General features: G+C 38.8%; 1 protein-coding gene across 1 annotated transcript in view; it reads left to right on the top strand.

Annotated features, from left to right (window-relative positions):
* Positions 1–22,318, top strand: part of ppfibp2b (PPFIA binding protein 2b) — an 88,103-nt gene that overhangs the window by 1,358 nt on the left and 64,427 nt on the right. The window contains exon 2 of the mRNA XM_061036833.1: positions 22,108–22,211. Within this exon, the coding sequence (XP_060892816.1) occupies positions 22,130–22,211 (82 nt within the window). The 5' untranslated portion in view covers positions 22,108–22,129. The remainder of the gene's footprint in view (positions 1–22,107; positions 22,212–22,318) is intronic.

Below are 22,318 nucleotides of genomic sequence, written 5' to 3'. Positions count from 1 at the left end.
GATCACACACACACACACTGGATCAGCAGATGATGGCACTCATCCCTGTGATCAAAGCCGTCTTTGTAATACCAAGACTGGTGGTTTTTCTCTGCAGCCATATAGGTTTAGATGATTGCTCTGTCATCTTAACTACTGCTGCTAATCACACCACTACTGTAGTTCACAGGAGGTAATCTACTGTTCCCTGCTGGTGGAGAGAGCCAGAAAAAGAGAGATGAGTAAGAGAAGAATGAGAGAAAAAGGAGAGATTAAGGCTGAGGAATGGCTTTAAAAAGAGATGAAGGAGAAAGAGCAAAAGGAGGAAAAGGGTAGAGAGCAGGAAGACACATAAGGCTGTTAATCTACACGGAATAATCCTCATCTCGCTAAGGGAGGGGGAGAAAAGATACTGGCAATGATAGAAGGAATGAAATGAAATGACTGTAGTATATTAGAGGATATCTTTGGTTTGCTGTTGAAGAAGGAAAAATGAGGAAAGGAAATGAGAAAACAAGTTGGTCGAGAAGAGTATAGGATAGATGCGACAGACTGAAGTCCTATTCCTGTCACAGAGAGAGAGAGCGAGAGAAATACTTCATTGAATTGCATGTGTGTTTTTTTTTTTTTTTACAGTTTCTTTGCATATTTGACAGTTCATATAGTTCAACCAAAAATACAAACGGGGAAAAGATCAGCTAAGGACTAACATGCGATTATGTGGTACATTGTGTTAGCGTTTTATGGATCGATTTATGGAGGTAATTGGTCTCTTGAAATATTTGCATGCTATCCACCCTGTCCTTTCTTTGAGTAGTATTCAGCAGCATTTTTAGGAGTTTTCACTCTAAATCTTACAATATTTTTACAGTCTTGAGTAGTGCCTGATGGCGGCCTCCTCATCTGTTGACCATTCCTTTGTCCTTCAGATAAACTGGATGCATGAAGAAGAAAAAATAAAGCGATTGATGAAAGATGGGTGCAAATGTACAAGTTTGGGAAAAAATATTTTCAAGATGCCAAATTGTTGTTTATCTTTTTTTTTTTTTTTTTTTAAAGATTTATTTTTGGGTGTTTTTGTGTCTTTATTGTAGAGATAGGACAGTGGTTAGAGTCGGAAATCAGGGAGAGAGAGTAGGGAATGACATGCGGGAAAGGAGCCACAGGTCGGATTTGAACCCACTGCACCACCAGTGCCCCAATTGTTGTTTATCTAATATAAAACACAGCTGTTTGTATATCAAAAATATTTTTTCTAATTTATCTTCTACACCAAACGTAACTGAACGTATCTGTTGTTACTCTGTTTTCTCAGGAATCATTCTTCTTCTCCTGGTTGACACAAACTTTAATGGATCTCATAGTGTACTACTCATATGGCAAAAACCTGTCTTTGTCCATGTTGAAGGACTCAGACAGAAGTGTGAAAAAAAAAAGTGCTGGCGGGCATGAGCCCAGTAATTGTTGAATAGAAAATAAAGATGGGAAGAGGAGCGATTAGATGTGATGTTTACAGTCGAGGATAAAAGCTTGGATCATTTGATTTCCATTAGCTTCCTCTTCCCTATGAAAAGAAACAGGGGCGGAGTTTGAGATTGATAGATTACTTTGCACTGTAGCATCACAGTTGTTCAGTAAAGGATAATGAACAGTGAGTGGGATGTTAAATGGATGGAACCAGCACCAGTATGGGTGACGCAGTATGAAATACAGTACGTTCTTCCATGGTATCCAGAAATGTTATCAGTTGAATCCCCAGGATACAACCATGTGTATACACTTTAGAAAATACCCTAAAAGTAGGTTAAGTAAGCATGACTGTAGTCAAACCAATCTATGTTGAACTTGTCATGAACAATAGCAAACAGACCAGCTGGCAAGGAGAGCGAGGAGGTGAGTGTGGAAAAAAAGACTAAGTTGGGTGAGGGAGAGGTTAGGGAGGGGAGCAAGAGTGGAAATATAGGTAAAAGAGGGATGGTAAAATAGAGGGAGAAGTCAGACAATAAATGTTAATACTTATATGCAAACATCATTTCTGGTTTTTATTTAGTCTCCTTGCATCATGAAACACTTTACACAACAAAACGCAGAACCAAAGTAGTAGAAAGTCCAAATGAACATACCCTCATTAAAGAGCATTTGTTAGTAAATAGTGCTGTAGAGACATTTTGCACATGGTTTACAAGCTTATAGGCAACTTATAGCGTGGCAAACTATCAGTTTAAACTATACTCTTATATTTAGAGACCACAATCCCTCATATTTTTATTTCTAATTGTAAACAAAGAAGAACAAAACTGTGTGGAATTGTGTTTGCCTTGAAACAAGGATATGAACCTCCTGATAAAGTAGTTACACTGAGTGCCAATAATCCCTCCAGGAGATGTGGCCAATGTCAATATTTCTTCTGGATTTGATTTCACAGTGTTGTTTATCTTAACTTTGCCCTTTGTTACAGGAATTGTTGGTACCGTAAAACTTCAAATAAGAGCCCACCCCCCCACCCCCCATTTAAGGCTCATTATTTTTACTAGACTGGTGTTTCTGCAGGTTGTGAAATATAAGGGCAAGTCTCAATTAGAGTCCCCTCTGCATTGAGTGTTGAATAGTTTATTAATAAAAAAAAAGTATAAACAAGGAAGTCTTTATCTCTCTCTCCACCAAAAGTGCAGCAGGTTGGTATAGGCTGTCTTACAAAGTAACATCAAATCAGTGATTTGTAATTTGAATTGTTTATCAATATTGTTTTTTATACATTTACACATTATTTCTGGTGAGAAATTACAATTTTTCAGCCTTTCCCATCTTTGCTGTGCAGGCATTTTGTTTGAAAATAATTAAAGGCCCATCTTGTATTGACCCCTGTCCCAAATAATGGCAGGGTAATTATTTATACTGAAGTAAATAAAAGGCTATTGAGACATTTTATTACGGTATATAGACTCCACTGACCTGTCTGTTTTTGTGTTTCAATGGATGATAGCCATGGGTTCATGGCTCTATCTTTTATGATAGTCTCCTGCTTTTTTAACTTAAGCAAGAAGAATAGTTTACAGAACTCAGCCGCACTAAACTAGAGCAGACAAGAATTACATTTGGGAAGCATGAAAAAGCACATCAGTTTATAAAAAGAGATATCACATATTGAAACGACATTGACCAATTTACTTAAGTGAGAAAATTGCCTCTTTTGTTGAACGGTAGACAAAAGACCTGGTTCCACAGCTTTTGATTTATTCCAGTCACTGGCTATTCTGGTGAATCTCCTGTGGATGCAAGGAGATAAATTATATAAATTCTCAGCTAAATGGCGACGCGAGGTGTACTTTAATTTGTTTGGACATAACAGATGGAGTAGTATCTTCTTCTTTAGACCTGATTCAGACCGTTGTCTGTATCCCACATGAGCTCAGCATCAGTTCCTGACTGTGAAGCAGAAGGAGTACATTGACAGAGTATTTTATGAAAAGCCTAAGATCTGGATTGGTTTAGCCGCAAATGTGTGTGTGTGTGTGTGTGTGTGTGTGTGTGTGTGTGTGTGTGTGTGTGTGTGTGTGTGTGTGTGTGTGTGTGTGTGTGTTTGCTTCTTGGTGGCATTTACCTGGGACCTTCAAAAGGACAGGAACACACACACCCTATGCTGTATCTTCGGTGACTGTAACTTTATCCTGTAATGTGATCTGACTCTGTTCTTGCATAGCTTGTTAGCAGGTTGTCACCGTGACTCTGTGTAACTCTAGTCTCCTGTAGCTAAGGTGGCGTCCTCTGAAGAGTAGCGCTTCACTGTTTTGTCCTGCTCTGTGTGCTTGACTGTCATTGTGGAGTTTGACCACCCTGCTAGCTTGTGTTAAGCCTTTTCTCAGTCAGTGGAAAACTGGTTCTCTTGAGACAGTATTCTGGATGGAGGCTAATGAGGATGCCAGTTGACTGCACTCACTAGATGGCTGGCCAGAATCCTTAAGCTCCATTTGAATCAGACCACAAACAGGGCATGGTCTCATTATGTTAATTCCTCTGAGGTCCAGCAAGGGGGGGCAGTAGTATTCACCATTATTGCTAATCGCTTAAAGAATCAAAATATGTTATGGACAAGGAAATGACTGCGTTTATGTTTCAGACTTAAACGCCACAAAGAGAAAGATGGTCTTGCCTGGAAGTTGTTTAACGCTAACTGCTGGCTTCACAACAATCACATAGAAATTCACATTAGTTCCCTAAGGATTGTGACATCTATCAGAAAATGATGGATGGTGATCGCCAATTGGTTCCAAGATAAGTTGTTGTTGTACTTGATTAATGATTTAATTAGATCAGAACATCACTTGTCATCATACACATTTCACTTGGAGAAATTTGACTCTATGTATTAAAACAGCCAAAACTTCCAAAGTCTACATTTGAGCATTAGCTTTTTAGTGTAACATACCGTTATACGGGTACACACACATCTGAATTGCCTCGATAGCATGTGTGCTTGTTACAACTATGATGCCTTGCTGTGTCATCTCATCAGCGTAAATACATGGCAGAATGAGTCCACTATTGAACTGTCTAGTTAATTACTCATAGTTGGTTCCATTGGCTTTTCTGTTCCCAGCTAAATGCTGATTGGTTAGTCGTAGCTGCCACATGAGGTTGTGACTGTCTTGAATGTGGATGTATTAAGTGGTGTTGACATGTTTTTACAGCACTGGCTTGCTGACAAAAGTCTTTGAGCTCTCTGCTGGTTTCTATGCCCAAGGCCATGTCAGGGCCTCAGAATGAACTGGAAAGAGATGCATATGCATCTTTCAAAGCAGGTCCAGATTTAATCAGCAGCTCTTTTGAAAACACTAAACTGTATTTTGATTCCACATGTTGCTCTCAATTAATCCATTGTCCATTTTTTTCATTTTTTCCCTCAACCAACAGCTTTAAAGGGGAAAATAGGCAAAGGGCAGAAATTTACAAGATTTGAAAGGGAACGTTTAAGAAAAAGCTAAAGAGCCAGCTTGTTTATGAACACCTTTGCACTTGATGATATTGATGGTTATGATGCTGAACAACTTGAAATACTTAAATAAAAAGTGCCCTGCCTCTGTGCACTGCCTGTCCTCACCTGTGTCCAATCAGACTTTAAGCTGTTTGTTTGCACTTACTGACTTTGCCCCCATCAACCCTCAACATGGCCCTCAGGTAAATTTTTACATATCAATTAATTTGAAACATGAAGAAAACATGACACAATCTGCCATGAAATCATGAAAACCAAAAACATGTCCATAATAATATTTGATCACTAGTATATGTTGAGTTAAATTTGAGACATATTTGATTTTAATCGTTTTTGTATCCTACAATTTGGCCCTCTGGTAGTGAGAATTAAATTAATGTGGCCCTTGCTGTGACCAAAGTTGCCCATCCCTGCTATAGATCCTTGCTTGTGTTGTACTTACTCTCTGAGATGTTCATTGCTTTGTTTTTTTTTTTGCTCTGTTATGAGGCCTATAAAGTAGTGTAATTTCTTCTTCAGGCAGGAATTCATGCAATGAGGCCGCTCTCCTGTGATTACAGTCTTGAAGCTGTAAAAGCTGGTCTGTACAAACGAGAGGTTTGGAAGGCAGGAGGACAAAAGCTTATTGTCTTTGAAAACTAAAAAAAATCATCTCATCTCCTGTTTAAAAATGCATGTTCATGAATAACTATTGTTGGTTTATTGCTTATGATTTTGCTGCTTTATTCATGAGTCCTTTCATATACTGGAACATTCTGGAGGCCATAACCTAAACAAAAAATACACTACACTGTTTTTAACACTCAAAAGCTCAATTTAAGTACCTTTTATTTCCATAAATCCACAGATATTGATGTATGTTTTCCTGTTCCTATACAATAAAAGGAACTTTTTGTCTTTTGTCGTAAGAGTGCCTGATCAAATTTTAAAAATTAAGAAAATTAAATTGACATGTCAATGATACAATTTAAAACCTGAAACAGGTTTCACTGGTTTGGCTTGGTAAGCAATTGTTTCAGCAACTTGCTCCCCCAGCAAGAGACTTTATCACAACTTGGGATGCAATGATTCGAGGTTTGATGGTACCATTACAGTCTGAGAAATAATCATGGTTTAATGATTATCACAATTATTTTTGCATTAATTAATTTCCAAACATTCCCAATAGGGCTGCACAAATTTGGGGCAAAAATTATAATCGGGATTATTTTGATCAATATTGAGATCGTGTTTATTAATCATGACCATTTAATCATTTATACTACAATATTTTTTATTGTATATACTGTAGATCATTTAAAAAACCTACAGTATACAGTACTTGCTTACACCTAATTGCCATGGTCCACATCAACACCATACAATGAGCCAAACATGACCCAGCAGCAGCCCCCTAAATACACTCACTGTCACACTGTTACACATTATTCATACTCAAAAGTATGTAAGAAGTGTAAGAAATGTTCGATGCCACACGGATCAACTGTTGTCAGAACAGAACTGCATTCAAACTGCTGCTGCAGTGAGCATAGCACGCACAAATCATCAGCGCAAGTTACTAGTTGGGAAAAAAAAAAACTTTTTGGATGCAGAACAGTATACTATGTATTTGTTTATTAATCAGTAGAAAACCATGTCCTTTCTTCTGCAGAGGAGGAGGAGGAGAAGAGCAGCAAAAAAAGAAGAGTGTGTTGTAGACGTGGGCCATAAAACAATTACAATAATCATTGCGATATAATCTTTGTTAATATAAATATATTAACCCTATTACACCAGAATACATGTGAGGCTAAAACAAGCAACACCACACACCTGTTCCACCATTTAAAACAATATCACCTGTTAGAACACACTGAAAGAAAGAAATGACCAAACATCCCCAACGAGTGTTAGTGGACCCTCAGCAAGCAGCGGGCCAGTAAGTGTTACTGCCCAGCAGCAAACTGTCACATCAGCGTTTTTATAGAGCACAGGAAAGTGGGGCACAGTTTATTGGGATCTCATATTGGATGCACTGAGATGTCGTCCCGGAGCGCTGCAGCCAAGTAAAAAAAAAGAAAAAAGTATCTTGCACGGATGGCAAACGTGGCCTTGAGCTCAGCTCTGTGCGGCACAGATACTCCCTCACTCCTGGCTACACATAGACAATGAATGGGGTTTGAGAGCGGCGCACAGTCACTGCATCCTATCTGAAAGGCCCCTGAGGCTGTGGGCTGCAGTTTGTGTGCTTCTGTTTGTGTTGAGCAGAAGTACGAAGGGAAGCATGTTGAGATGATAAAAGTCTTAGGCTATGTAAACAAACATTAAGTTAGAGGATACACCGAACATAGTTTAAAAATGCTCATTCATTTTGAATAACTATCTGGTCATTCTTGGTGTACATGAAATGCCCCCCTTGTTTCTTTGATTCAAATCTTTGCTTTACAGCTAGCTTCTGTGTGTCTTGATTAGCATGGTACGTTAAGCTAGTGCACCCCATGTCTTACTTTGTTTCTGATCCATGCAGGTAACAAAAAATATTTTACTGCTGGCCCCTTTTTTGAGAGAGAGAAATACCCTGTGTAGCGGATTAAATATGTGTAATCTTTAAAGCACAGTTAATAGTGTAACCGTTTAACCACTGCATCCCTAATCACAACTTTGCTGAAACACATATTTTGAATAAATTGTGGGAAAGAAGTTTGCTATTGGATGTGTCAGAATACATTTACTGATTCACTAATCCCAATTTAGTTACTCTCAATTCTGTATTGCTGTCGCTGGGATTGCCAAGTACAAAGGTCATAGGGCACCAGAACACCCAAAGATCAGAAAGCTCGAGTACTTATATGCACTTGAGGCTGTTATTTTGTTCTGCCTGACAAACTCGCTCTCACTACTGCCGCCCAGTACTCTGCTTCTGTGTGTGAATGTGTGTAACAAAGCTGTGCAACATCTCCTGTCAAAGTAATTTCACTCTTGTCATCACACAAAGATGCACAAACACACATATACACGCACTCACACACAGAAAAGCACACACAATCTCTATCTCTGCATTGTGTGAGACCTGACTAACGATCTTTGGTTAGCGTACTTGTGTGATGAGGTGGAAGACCTAAATATAGTCAAGTAGACTAAAGTCAATAATAGATTTATCCAAACCTTTTGGTATTGTTCTGTGAAATGTTCACAGTGTGAGATAAAGAAAGCATTGATGTCATTTCAGAGGCTGCATGCAAACTCCTTGAACTCTCCAACATTTTCAGATGTGCTACATGTGTGAACAAAAAAGGACAATTTTCTTCACCCTAGCTCTATTGGGAATTTTCCTACAAGCCTCGAGTAAAGTTTCTGTGTGAAGTCAAGATGAGCTGTTAACCCAGTAAGAAGTATTCAGGAAAATTTATGGCTGGCAGTTGATGGTCATGCACTTAGTTAAGCTTCTTCCCACTTATTTCTACTTGCAAACTGTTCTGTACCATTCATTTATTTATTTATTTAGTTGCTGAGGAAGATTTCAGGGGCAGATAATCCTGACATTTCAGGAGGAAATGTGTGCTGTAGATACAGGAGTACCAACCTGTCACCTGATTGTGTCAGCCCCAGTACAGTTGGTTTAAAAACAGAATTTGTCGACCAAATCTTTTTTGTACCAGGCTGTGAACATATTTAATTCTGATGTAAAAGGTATGCATTATACATCATGGCCTTATGGGGGCTGACTCCTTTGAGAGCCACCCTGCAGAAGCCCTCAAAGATGATCACAACTAAAAGTGAGAGAAATCTGACTTTTATCTAACTGCATGTACTGCACGCTAAACTAGTATGTTGGTCTAACTTCAGTTGCCATAAAGCTACCAACATTGCCCTGTGTTAAAAAATATTGAAACCCTACTACAGTAAAGAAGAGAGAGAGGAAGGAGAATACTTTAGTTAACTAAAGGACATTAGAGGGAACATCCTCATCTTAAATGTTAGTGGTCCCGTCACATTGAAGTTAACTGGTGAAGAATCTGGTGTTTCCTGTTGTGTGCGTGCATCACACACACAGAGACACACACACAGACATACAGCCACACACAGTTGTATTTACCCTGTGTGACAGGAGGGCCTGCGGGGTTTAGGGCTGGCCTATAGCTGTTGACACTAATCCAAACAGGCTAAGCCAAATGAGGAGGAACGGTAAACTAACACACACACACGCCCCTCTCTCCCCCCTCACTTTGTCTCTCTCTCTCTCTCTCCCTCTGTGTTTGTGTATGAGTTTCTCTCTGTTAATGTTTGACCCCTCGTCTCAGCCTCAAAGGTTCACATCGCATTCTGGCATTTCCTGTTCTCACAGGCCGGTCCCAGTAATTGAACCTTGTGAAGGTTTTGGTGATGATGGAATAGTAAATATCAAGGTTTCCCACTTTGCAAAACAATGACAGCTTCCCTTCAATGTTTGACAAGCATGTAATAATTAACATGTAGACACCCCAGAGCCTCAGCTCGTGTGTTATTGATTCAATCTGAAGGAATGTTTGTGGCATGAGTTTTGTTTAGTAAGTCCAATGCTAACTTTTTACCACTGAAGATAGCATTTGGCATTTGCTTTGATGTGTGATGTAGTTCATCATTAACATTAGGGCCTGACTGATGATAGGACAGTGGATAGAGCTGGAAATCAGGGAGAGAGAGAGTGGGGAATGGCATGCGGGGAAGGGAGCCACAGGTGGGATTTGAGCCTGGGAGGACTACAGCCTCCATACATGGGGCGCACGCATTAACCACTGCGCCACCGGCGCCCCCCTGATGTGGGAGTTTGGGGACCAATATCGATATTAGGGAGAGAAAATATGCGATACAGATATATTGGCCGTTATCCTTCTTAGATGTATCTTTGATCCTTAGAGATATTCATTTTTATTGCACACACTTAAAACTGCTGGGTTGTTAAGGTTTGTCCCAGCATGTTGGGTTATATTTTCTACCTAAAAATGGGTCAAAATTACTATTTTGTTGGGTTAAAGCTACCAAAAAATGGGTAAAAAAAACCCAATTATGGTTTATCAGTTTCACATGGTTAAATTACTTATTGTAAACTCCTGCATTCAGAAATATTGACTTTGATGTTTTCTTATTTGACTAAACAGTTCTTGATTTAGTTCAACTTTGAGGACAAAATATGCAGTTTAAAAAGCTTAATCGCAAATATATTGTTTTGGAATTGGAATGTTTTAAAATCTCAATAATATCGTGCCTCTGGTGATTCCCGCCCGTATTATTTAACATATATAATGTATGCATAACCAGATGTCTCAGATAGATTATGTATGTATGCAACAGGCTGGAATAATGCCCTCAACCTTCTGTTCCTGTCAGGCAAGTTAGAAAACAAACTGCAGACGAATAACTGCAGATCTCGACTGTTACTGCCTCACTGCCTCCCTTCTCTACATTTCCTTGTTTGTCAAAATCAACAATGCACTGGTGGATGAACCCACCTTTTATATATGCAAGAAAAAGGAGAAAAATCTTGACATGCTTATTCATGCTGGTTCTGTTATTTGACTGGATTTACCATATTATGAATTAAATGATAAAAGACAAATACATCACACAATGGCTTAAAGAATCCATATTAACTAAAACTCATATATATATATATAGATATATAGATATATTCTAGGTTTCTCCAATTTATTTTGAAATGACTGTCGTGGAAGTTAGTTTGTTCCATCTAGTGTTATTATATTATATATTTTATATGAATTTAAATGTTCAACCCATACTGTCCCCACACACTTGTTTGAAAGGCAGCAGCGGGTGACTGTCGTGTAGCGCTGCTGTGTGTTACTGGTCTTCTTCATGTGTTTTGTCAACTTCTTTGTTTGTTGTTTGATAGTGATTCAGTTACAAGCAGGTTTCTGCCTCCTGGATTAGGCTGTGAATACTGCTATGTGTGATTGCCTTTTATCTCCACTTGGACATATCGTGTGACTGCAATGCACCAAACTTACAGTTAAGAGACATAACAACTATACAGGCATAGTTAATACTAGTCAAATTGCAGTATGCTAAATTGATATGGCTAACTTTTTCAGTTCATGCGTTCTAAACCAGGCTTGTTAGTTATCCTGCTGCTGAATAGATTATTGTCTTTATCTCAGACAAGGAGAGAACTATTTTCAGTGTGCTTTGTTCCAGTTGGCCTTACTTATAAGTAAAGTTCATTCCTTATTGTCTTCTTTGATTCATTGTTTAATTTCTGCCTCTGAGAAACGTTTATGGAACAAAACTGTAATCTGTACTGCACTTTCTGCCACAACATAATCTTTAAAAGCTGTTAATAACACTGATGAGTATGTTTCACCAGCTGTGTGTGCCTGTGTTTCTCCATCCTATTCTGATTACAGTAAGCAAGCCTGATAATAAGTAATAAGCCCTGTTTATGTTAACAGTCCAGAGGCTAAGTGTCGTACATCACTCCGCTCAGTGTCAGCTCATATCAGCTCTGCTGTTTGCCTTTGTTGGAGGAGCTCTGCCTTGGGTGAAATCTCTTTTTCCACTTTCTCTTTCAAGTTTATCTTTTCACTTGGTTCATTATCTTTCTCTTCTTCTGACTATATCTGTCTTTCAAACAGTGTGTTAAGTTGCATCATATTATGATATAATTGAATAATGTTGAGCGGTAGTAGCTCAGTCTGTAGGGACTTGGGTTGGGAATCAGAGGGTCACCAGTTCAAGTCCCAGCACGGACCAAGTCCAGAAGTTGGTCTGGTGGTTGGAGAAGTGCCAGTCAACTTCCTGAGCACTGCCGAGGTGCCCTTGAGCAAGGCAACAAACCCCAAAATTGCTCTGGAGCGCTCGCTGTGGGCAGCCCCCTCACTCTGAGACCTCTCCATTAAAGGTCCCATATTATGCTTTTTCTGGTTTTATATGCTCTAGTGTGTTTTCCAAGTGTCCTGTGCATGTTTAGGCACATCTATGTGCAAAAATTCAAAGTCCACGGAAACGTGGCTTCTCCTATGTCCTCCTGTTAGCTGTAGCATTAGCTGCACGTAACGCTCGGTTCTAGCCCCCCTCGATAATAATGTGTCAGTCCGACGTCATTGTCAGTGTGAGATCACTGATCTAAGCCCATTGGCTCGTTGTGGCAAGCCCAGCAGCTCATGATGCACGCCCGTTAACTTCTGTAGCACGCCCACGATATGCGGTAGCACAGTAGTGCTAAGGTGCTAATGTTTATGCTCCCCTCGGACGGAGCCAGTGGCTGCATTCCCAATATGGTAAAAGAGGCGGGACATTTCCGAGAACCGTGCTGAGCAACTGACCAATAACGACAGAGCGGATCGGCAGACCAATCAGATCAGACTTGGCCCACGTGGGGTCTAACAGTGGGGGCTCAGCAGAGCGTAGCTGACAGACTCAGAGCGTAGAGGGAGCAAGGAGGAGCAGTACATGAAAACATACACTTTTTTCAAACTTTATCTATTGTGAACGTACAAAAGTAGGTACATAGATTAAATATACGAACCCCAAAAAGGGCATAATATGGGCTCTTTAATGCATGTCCACAGGATCCTGTTTGTGCATGTGTGTGTATTTCAGCCTATGTTTGTGTAGCATGTTCATTAGACAGAGTGTAAAACTGAATTTCCCCTCGCAGGATTAATAAAGGATAAGGGATTACACCACAACCCATAGTTACCCACAACACTAAGTAACTATCTTGCCATAATATACTTATAGGTTCACTTGGCAGTCAACAGTGTTGCAAGTATACACACACAGCTCTCCTCTGGTGCATCTATTGATCGTATCTGTAGGTGCCCTTAGGCAGGTTGTTCCCCTGATGATTACTATAGTCACACAGAACCTGACATTACAGAAATGTGGTAGTACTGGATACCTGCCAGGTGTGAAGGTTTGTATCCGTTAACAGCAGTAACTCTGCACACTATCCTCCAGGCTGCTGTTAAAAGTTAAGGCTTTAAATCAACCTGAGTGTCGATGCATCAAGTCAGTTATTTGTTTTATTAGAGCGCACTTTTATGAAAAGAAAGGGAAATTACATCATAAGGAATCATTGTAGGTTACAAGTAAAGTTTCACATAAACTTTTTTATCTCCTCAAAGACTTCAAGCAGTAGTCCTCAAGTAGTGCCATGACAGGTTCTCTTTGCCATACTGAATCAACAGCAACTTGTTTTTTTACCTTACCTGTGTTTCATGGTTGCAGCAGGACTTGGAAAAACCAACACTCACAGTCCCACCAGTGCAGAGACTCTGTATTTGTTTTATTTACGGGATTGTATCTTTAAAAAGACGATGAGGAATTACTCCTGCACACCGTCTCGTTTTATGCTCACGTTTTTTTAATCCCACAACGTTTCAGTCGACCTTCATCAGGTACTGTGTGATGCCTTTTTTCCAGCCATCATATCTGATGAAGGTCAAAATGGGACAGCTATGACCTGCTGTGATATAATCAGTCTTCAAATGAGCCCTTTGAAGGATACAGCCCCTAAATTTGGAAATACGACGATATCAATGGAGGGACGTACACATGTGGTCAGTCACTTATCAGACATTGACATTGAATGTTTTTAGTCTACATTTTTATTGCAGATTTTACATTACACTCACTTACTGCATAATATTGACCTTGCTCTTTTAAGCGTTTCAAGCTATTTTTTCAACATTTTACTGAGTGAAGGTCTGCCATTCTCTTTTTGGGGAGTGGTCGGGCATCATCCCAGCACTCGCTATTGATCAGCTGCCAATGCACTTCTGCCAATTGGGACAACAGACGTGTATATTGATCTTTTCGTCTGTAATTTCATTTATAGATCTTCCCCAAATTCTCCTGATGATTTATTATGTAATTAACATCATACTGATTACTTTTCTGGGGTCTATTATGATAACTTTTTTTTCTAAAGCAAGATGATTTTGAAGTAATGTTTCAATGTTCACATTTCTGTTTGTTACCCTCATGATGATCATTGACTGGCAGTCATGTGTTGTTGTGTGTAATGCTTCATTAGCCTCACTCTGAGGGCAAACCAGATTACATCAGAAATGAGAGAAGTCAACTGAAGTGGGCGGAGTAGGATAACAGTAAAGGAGAAAACAATCAGATATTATATAGAGTGGGCAGAAGACACAGCCGCATGTCCTTGACAGAAGTGAGCAGAGCAGAATCAAATGCACCATCGCAGGATTAAAATAATACAGTAAAATAATACAGCAGCACAGAGAAGCACCATGAGTGTAGCGCAGGGAGCCTCATGAAGCCACACATCAGCCACGGTTCACAGATCACACCCTCCCTACAGTCATACACTAGAACAGATAATCTAACCAGTGTTCAAGCCCACAGACTTAGCTTTGAGATGATACTTTTTATAGCTCATAGCTCTGTGAATGTGCATTGGTCTGCTAGTGAGCCTGAGGAGTAAGTAGCCCACTAACTGAGAAATAAATCGGGGAAAAAAAGCTATGCCTCGCCTCTTCAATCTTCACAATGCAAATTCTTCAATATGCAGTCAAGCTAAAGCTTACCTGCTGCTATCAAACTTATAATTATATAGTGGATATTTTTCCTTTTACCTTAAGAAATTAAACTGTTAAAATGTGTCTAATTTTAAATAATCTCCTTATTGATTCAACTCATTTAATGTCTGTAAACAGTCCTTTATAATTTCTGTTGTAACAATAATAGACCCTCCAAGTTTCTGTGATCCCCCAGGGGGTCCGATCCCCACTTTGAAAAACACTGAAAGCAACCAAGTTATGGTTAACTGAAAATTTAAGAGACTTTCTCAAGAAAGTCGTTGTTTGTTTAGAAATGATTTACGTGATGACAAACTGAACAGTATAGTCTCAAATGTTTTGTCACTTTCAAACCATCACTGGGAAGTTTCTCTTGTCTTTGCAATGCTGCCCACAAAGTTCACTGCTTCATTTAACGTCATCTGCCTTCTTTGCTGTCTTTAAAGGGATACTTCACACATTTTCATTAAGCTTTGTATCATTAGAAACCTGGTAGTGTTTTTGAATGGTCGTGCATCCCGCCCTCATTTTCCCCTGAGACGGAAAAGTTCTGTATTTCTTGTCGGAAAAGGAGCCACCGATGACGCAAAAAAACGTTATTTTGCGTGGCGCGGCTCAATAAGTCTTTTCCAAGCAAAGGTTCAGCTAAGCTAAGCTAAGTTTGCTAGCTAGTATGGTCTCGATTTTTTACACCATAAAAATATAGCAGACTACTTTCACATTCAGGTTTCACATTCAGGTGACTTTTAATGATTGTTGAGCCACCACCATGGAAGGCCAGTTTCAAACTGCATATTTGGCACACTGCCTTTAGTTAATAATTCATTAACATTATTATTCATTAATAATCGATTGCCTACCCAACGAAAGAATATTCGAATAGCCGAATATTCGGGTCCAGCCCTAGAAATAATTTCAAAAGAAACACAAATGAAGAGTACTTCAGAAGTCTAAATGAATTTGCCAACTAAAGCCCCGTGTCCACCTAGCTTTTTTTCCGGGCAGAAAAGCGCTGTCTGTACGCTCTGGAGTGTTTACATGAAGCGTTTGTGCTCTGAGAAGAAAAGTGCTGAATGTCTGACCTGTCTCCATGACAACAGTTTGTTGACAACAGCCGCTGTATGACCGTGCTCTGTTACTTTTTACTGCATGTTTTATATTTGAGATCGTTTTTTACTCCAGCAGACCGAAGCAAAGAGGATGTGAGAACAAGATACGATCTGTAGGTCGCTATAATACAGAGAATATCAGACATTTTTGAAAAGAGCGCCCACAACGTCAACAGCACCTTTCTGAAAAGTTTCAACTTGAGTGGATGGACGTGCAGCGCTTTTCTTCTCAGTGCACAAACGCTTCATGCAGACACTCCCGAGTGTACAGCCAGCGACTTTCTGTCTGGAAAAAACACTATTTCACATTTTTACTACATAGATGACCCAATGTCAATACAGATTCATTGTTTCAACGGGTGAAGTATCCCTTTAAACTCGTTGTTAAACCGACAGCTCTCAAAACATGAGCTAGATGTCATAGAAGTTGTTGGGATAACAAGCGTGAATACATCCAATCAGATAAGCCTTTGTTGTGAGCATCCTTCATGAGATGTTGGCTCCGCCTGGCAAAATGCACAGACCAACCAGTGAGCCGATGACAGTTAGGTAGCACATACACACGCATGCTGTAAACACAGAATAGCAGAGAACTGAGTTGTAGATCAACATGGATCAGCCTATTGTCACCAATATCTGATCTAGCTATTTGGGTCAGCATCGGACCGATATCCGATACCAGGAACAGATCGGTGCCATACCTATTCTCAACACACCTCAGCACTGTACAGCGGACAGACATTAATACATGAACATATTGGAGCTTTGAGCAGCAGGACACTAATAGTAGAGGAACTTGGGCCCCTAAAAGTTGATATACCCCTACCCGAGGTAGAAAATTCAATTAAATTTTTGAATTTTTCACACTTAAACACACATGTAGTTGAAAATTTAAACAAAAATTCAAAAGGTATGTATATCAAAGTCTGTCATTTTTTAAGTAAGTACACCAAACATTAAAATGTGTCATTTGTATCTTCTTTAGACTGTTATCTCAACATAAAAGCGAGTTATTTGACTTTTCACTTGACCCTATGCTGTCACCAGCCCCTAACAGGAAACTAGTGCAGCCAGGATTTCAGGGCGACCTGGTACAATGGGGCCCTATGGATGTGTATGTGGGAGGAGGTGGCCACAAACAATTGATTAAGACTTAACAACAAGACACAAAATAATTGTATTCTGTAATATATATATATATAATTCAACATTTTATAGTTACTCCTAATACATTTTGTCTCATATTTTCTATCTAGTGTGTTTAAGTGTGAAACATTAAAAAATTAAAAATGGTTATGATAAAAACTTTGCCTAATTGTAACTAATAACTATCTGTGAACATCCTGTCCACATTTGGTGAAGTTCTGATTGTGATTCCCAGAGATACATGTGATAAGGCTAGAGCAGTCCCTTTTGGAGAAGCCCTAATTTGACCTATTTTCGTTTTTTGGTAAGATGTATAAAACATCCAAAAAAAGTTATTTTGCAGTAAAATATTTTTATACAACAATCCGTTTCATAAACTAGACATGTTCAAGTTATGAAAAAATATGGCTGTGCTTTGTTCTACCTCGGGTAGGGGTATCTCGAAAACTAAAACCTTTTGGGGGGGGTTTGTTCCTCTATAAACCAGATCTGCCTGGAGAGTACAAAATGATTACATATGAGAGATCTGTTAATAGCAAAAAGGTTTGCTAATATAGTAGCCCTAACAACTTAAAGGTTCTATATGTAACTTTTTACATGTATAAATCGTTTTTTTATCACCCATTAATAAGCGAACGGTTAACTGATGTGAAACAGTAGATGTTCACTGTCTATCTGTGTTGCCTGTATAAAAAGTTTCCCCGGGTCATATTTTCCCTGAAAGCTCCAGGAAGTGACATTATATGCACGTTCTCAACGTCCTCCTCACTCCGATCTGCTTACAGAGATCAACAGTACAAACTCATCACACACTCCTGGTCTTCACCTCCACAGCCAGAGGCCGTCTTCCACACACTTCTATCAAACTCATCACACACTCCAGGGCTGTATCTGAATTGCCTAGTACCTACTCAATCTTTCAGTAGGCAGTATGCAGTACCTACTATCCATGCTGTATACTGTTTAGTACCTACTATTCAGTATGCACACACAGTAAGCAGATATTTGTTCCTACTTCTTCTGATTCATTCAGTATGGAAGTGGCGTCATTTACGTTTCCCGAACCGGCCGCATTCACCCGTTTTTTGTTTTTTTTGTTTAGCTTTATTCAAGAAGAGTAATGCGCATATACAGTCAGGTAAACAAAAAACAATATTACAATGTAAATCAAGTAAAAGACAGATTAAATAACTAAATAGTATACAGTACATAAAGGAAAGTACAAATGAAAGACAGTAAGATACAGAATATAAAATAAACCAATAAAGACACATTTAAATAGTGAAATCATTATTTCAATAGAGGGGGAAAGGTTTTATAATAATGCAGACATTTGTTATATTTTCTGTTGTTAATTAAAAGTAGTGATTTCAGTTGGGACTTTAAATTAAGAATGTATTAAATTAATCCACGCTGGTTTGTTTTGATTTGGAGAAGTGACGTGACGATTTACATTTAATTTCGCACAGCATTGTGGGTGGTAAAATACAATTCATTTCCTGAAAGCACGCATCCGATCCATACTGCATAAAACCCGGAAGTTAGTATCCATACTGAAATGTTCAGTATACTGAGGTGGACCCAAAAAATGCAGATACAGGCTTCAGATATACCTGTATCAGTCAGTGTGCATGTTTTCTGACATGAAATTTTTTTTTTTTCCACTAAACGTGTTTGGGGTGATTTAAAAATTGTGCTCCCACTCCACAGTTTGTGATACTCCCAGTACAATCTGCAGCACATGTAGCATCTCAGTGGTCTGCACTAGAAGATAGATAGCAGTATCCTTTCAATGTCACATAAAGGGAAAATGGATGCACTGCACAATCATTGTGATTGTGATGATATCAAAATCAATTTATCTTTAACTTCTAGTGTTGAAATAGAGGTAAACCTCTTAAACTGCTTTCAATATTGGACAAAATCCCATATTGGGCAGGCTAATGTTTTCTGATGTGGGTGTTTATTCATATTATTAGAGCTTTGGGCCCTTTAACATTTCAAACTTTGAGCGTTGTGTAACAGAAATACATTTATTCTTCACTTAATGAAAACTGTGGGTTCATGTCATTTCATTGAAATGCTGAAAATAACTATCAAGACCAACATTTCTTGCCGCATCAAAAACATTTGATCCCTCATACTTTTTTTCTGTCTTATCTCAGTGAAGCTAACAGCGTTAGCACAGCAGACAGAGTGCTAGCTTCCCTTTTCACCCAGGAGAGAGCTGTCACACTGAAGTGGGAGTAGTTGTTACAGAAACAGGTCCGGCATCGTCATGTTTAGACAAACTTGTTTTTCTGGAGTATTTCTCTCTTGCTGGGAAAGGGTGTGTCTGTTTCTACATCAACTGAGACATGAACTAGAAATCATGGAGCACAGACTGTTTGATAAAACCTCAGGAGAAGATCCAGCCCTTCAGTTTGGTATGTGATAGTAATTGATCATTACTTTTCAATGAAATAATTGACATGGCTATTAAGTGGATATTTATTCTAATGTAATCTACAATAGTCAGCACTGGTAAACTGTCATAGCTGTCACATTGTAATTGTTCTCTAATCCTTTAACTGCATTATAATAATATTCTGTAATAGCTGCCTTAGTATGAACCCTCATGAGTTGAACTTTAATATGCTGTCACACAGTTATGAAAACTACAAATTACATTCCATTGGAAAAATTGTTGATAAAGGTCACACAAATTAATTCAACACAACTTCAGAAAATACACATTTAGAAAACAACAGGTACATAAGGAAATCTTTAAAAGACAGATAGACAGCCTTAAAAAGCTGCAAAATGAGAAAACAAAATACAGAAACATTCTGCAAATTAAAAAAAAAGACCAGTTACATTTTGACCCAATGTACAAGACATCTTTTGGCCAGTCTGCTTTCTCTGCAAAGGGGGTAAAACTTTGGAGCTCTCTGCCCACTGACATAAAATTAGAGAGCAACAGTAATGCTTTTAACAGAGGACTCAAACAATGGCTAAAATCAAAACAACAGTGCTCACATGAATAGCTTCTGACTGGTTTATTGTCTGATTTTTCTCTGTTTTATTGCTTTTCTTCCTATCTTAATTGTTTTCCTTTCAAAAGCCTCCTATGGAAAACAATTATCAATGCATTAAACAATGCATCTGGTTCGTCCAATGTGTCTGTGATGCCAAATAAAGTCTATTATTATTATAAGAAGTCCTTCAATGGGCAGAAACTGCATAAGACTGGGTACAATTAAGTACTACCATCTAATATATTAGTATAAAAAAACTTAGCAGAGCAAACCTCCTGAGAGTTTCAATATTGCACATTTAAAAAATAAGATAAACAAATGTGCATCCACGGTTCAGTAGTTTAGGAAGTCTCAATAATAATTCCAGTACCAGGCAATATAGCTAACTCTTTTAAAGTATCCTAAAAGTCAAATGTTAAAGAACACACACTCCACCTGCCTGTGTGACAGTTCAAACGTGTTGTCAGGAAACCTTGCAAATTTAACATCAAGAAAAATAAAATAAATTCATTTCCAACTTGAATTGAATCTGAGCAAAGAAAATACAAAACTATTAAGTAACAGTTTCATTAAAAAGATTGCTTATGAAAAAGTTGGATAGAGATTATTATTTCACAAGATTCAATCCAAGATCACAAGGACATTTGGAGAACTACAAGCACACACACACGCTCTGCTCTCTCTATCTTTCCCACATCACACACACATAAAAACCTTTCCACAAGCGTAGCACAGATTGTGTAATAAAGGAGACACTGGAGAGAGTTGTTTCAGTTGTCTTGTCAGCGCTGGGCTGGAACAGGACTTATCTCTATATCAGCACCTTTACATACTCAACACACAGAGTCATGAAGCAACAACGACTTCCCTGCTCACACACACTGACCGTCTCTGAAACACACACATTAAGACAAAGGCGGTGTTGTCTGGTCGAGGTCAACTGTTGTCACGCCGCTGTTTAACAGAATCCTTCTGTCACAGTGTGTGAATGGTACCGTCACCCTCAGTCTCAACAAGAGGAACACTGAGCCATTCACATTAATAATAACACAATTAACACACAAACATACTGTGAGCGAAAATGATGGGATTGAAAGCTTTGTTAGTGGAAGGTTACTGGCTGTGTTTTATACAGATTGTCAGAGTCAGCTGTCATGATGAGTTGTGGCTGTGAAAGTTAGTGCTAATGTAGATGAGCATTAGGCTGCTCGGCAGGAGGGTTTGTTCTCCCAGGGCATCAGTAGATTACATCACTGTCCTTCCCGGTGATTTCCGCATGTTGATGTGTATTCATCCGTAAGTCAGCGTGACAGCGGGATGAGAGCCTTGAAGGAGAGATGACAGAGAAGGGATGGGTGCCAGGCAAAGATGGGATGACAGGAGGGAGCATGGGTGCATCAGAAATCATGAAACAAGGATGACAGGAGATGAAGGGAAAGCCAGAGGCAGCAATGATGGAGAAAAGTTGATTTTTCTTTCAGGTATTGTGAGTCTGTGTGTGTAATATGGTTTTAGTTAATTGTTGCCAGTGGTGGTGTTTTTCAAAGACACGTGCATGCATGGGTTACATGCAAATGAAGTAAAAAGTAAATACACTTAATTTGAAAAATCATCAAGAAACTTAAGAAATAACATAACCTGTGGCATGCAGAAGACTTTGATATAACTTAATTAAAGGTGGCATGTGGAAATCTTTCAACTATTTAGACCTTGGGATGTAGTCACACATCAAAATATAATTAACATTCAACACAAAACTCACAATCTAAATATGGTTAATAAACTTTTATCAACCAGCAGTGGGCGCTATCTTCTCTTAGCTTCTTTTATCGACTTCAGTAGCTTAAGAAGAGAGGCGTACAGACAAGTACAGTAAAGATTTACACTTTTATAATGCGTCCCGTTTGGAACGAGGTCAGCAGAAAGTATATGCATGGCATAAGTAGAGTTGTTAGAGCCTAAACATCTCCACAGATACTTGATACCTGATTCTTGCAGGATGCACAGACTGCATCACAAGCTTAGTTTTTAAATGTTATATAAACATTTCTCATGTTTTAGGTTAGGTTTGACAGACATTGACTGTCACTACTCATCTCTCTATCATTGTACTATTCTTATCAAACCCAAACCCCAACCATCTTTTGCTAACTTCAGTTCTTTATTTTGTTCAGTTCATCACTCCTGTATCAGCCTGTGTGACTCTTATGTTTTATCCGTACCCTCTCTATTATATCCTGTAATTGTTTCTGTTTCTTTTTAAACTTTTTGAATATTAAAAAAAGGGCGATGTAAGTTGCATATAAGCTAAATGTTTATATTTTTTTCTTTTTTTTTAACAGAACATCTGTGCACCTAGATCTGATGCTTCCCGCCATCACCATGGAAACGGAGGCCAGCCACATGCTGGAGGCAGCTCTGGAGCAGATGGATGACATTATCGCAGGTAGGAGTTATAAAGAAGCTAGAGAGAACCCTGTGCTCTACTGATCAGTGAATGCAACATACAATTTTTATTTTTATTTTATTTGAGTAAATTAGTTTGGTATGGAG

This window comes from Labrus mixtus, chromosome 4 (genome assembly GCF_963584025.1).
Source record: "Labrus mixtus chromosome 4, fLabMix1.1, whole genome shotgun sequence".
NCBI classification, from domain to species: domain Eukaryota; kingdom Metazoa; phylum Chordata; class Actinopteri; order Labriformes; family Labridae; genus Labrus; species Labrus mixtus.
This window is presented reverse-complemented; position numbering and strand designations above follow the sequence as displayed.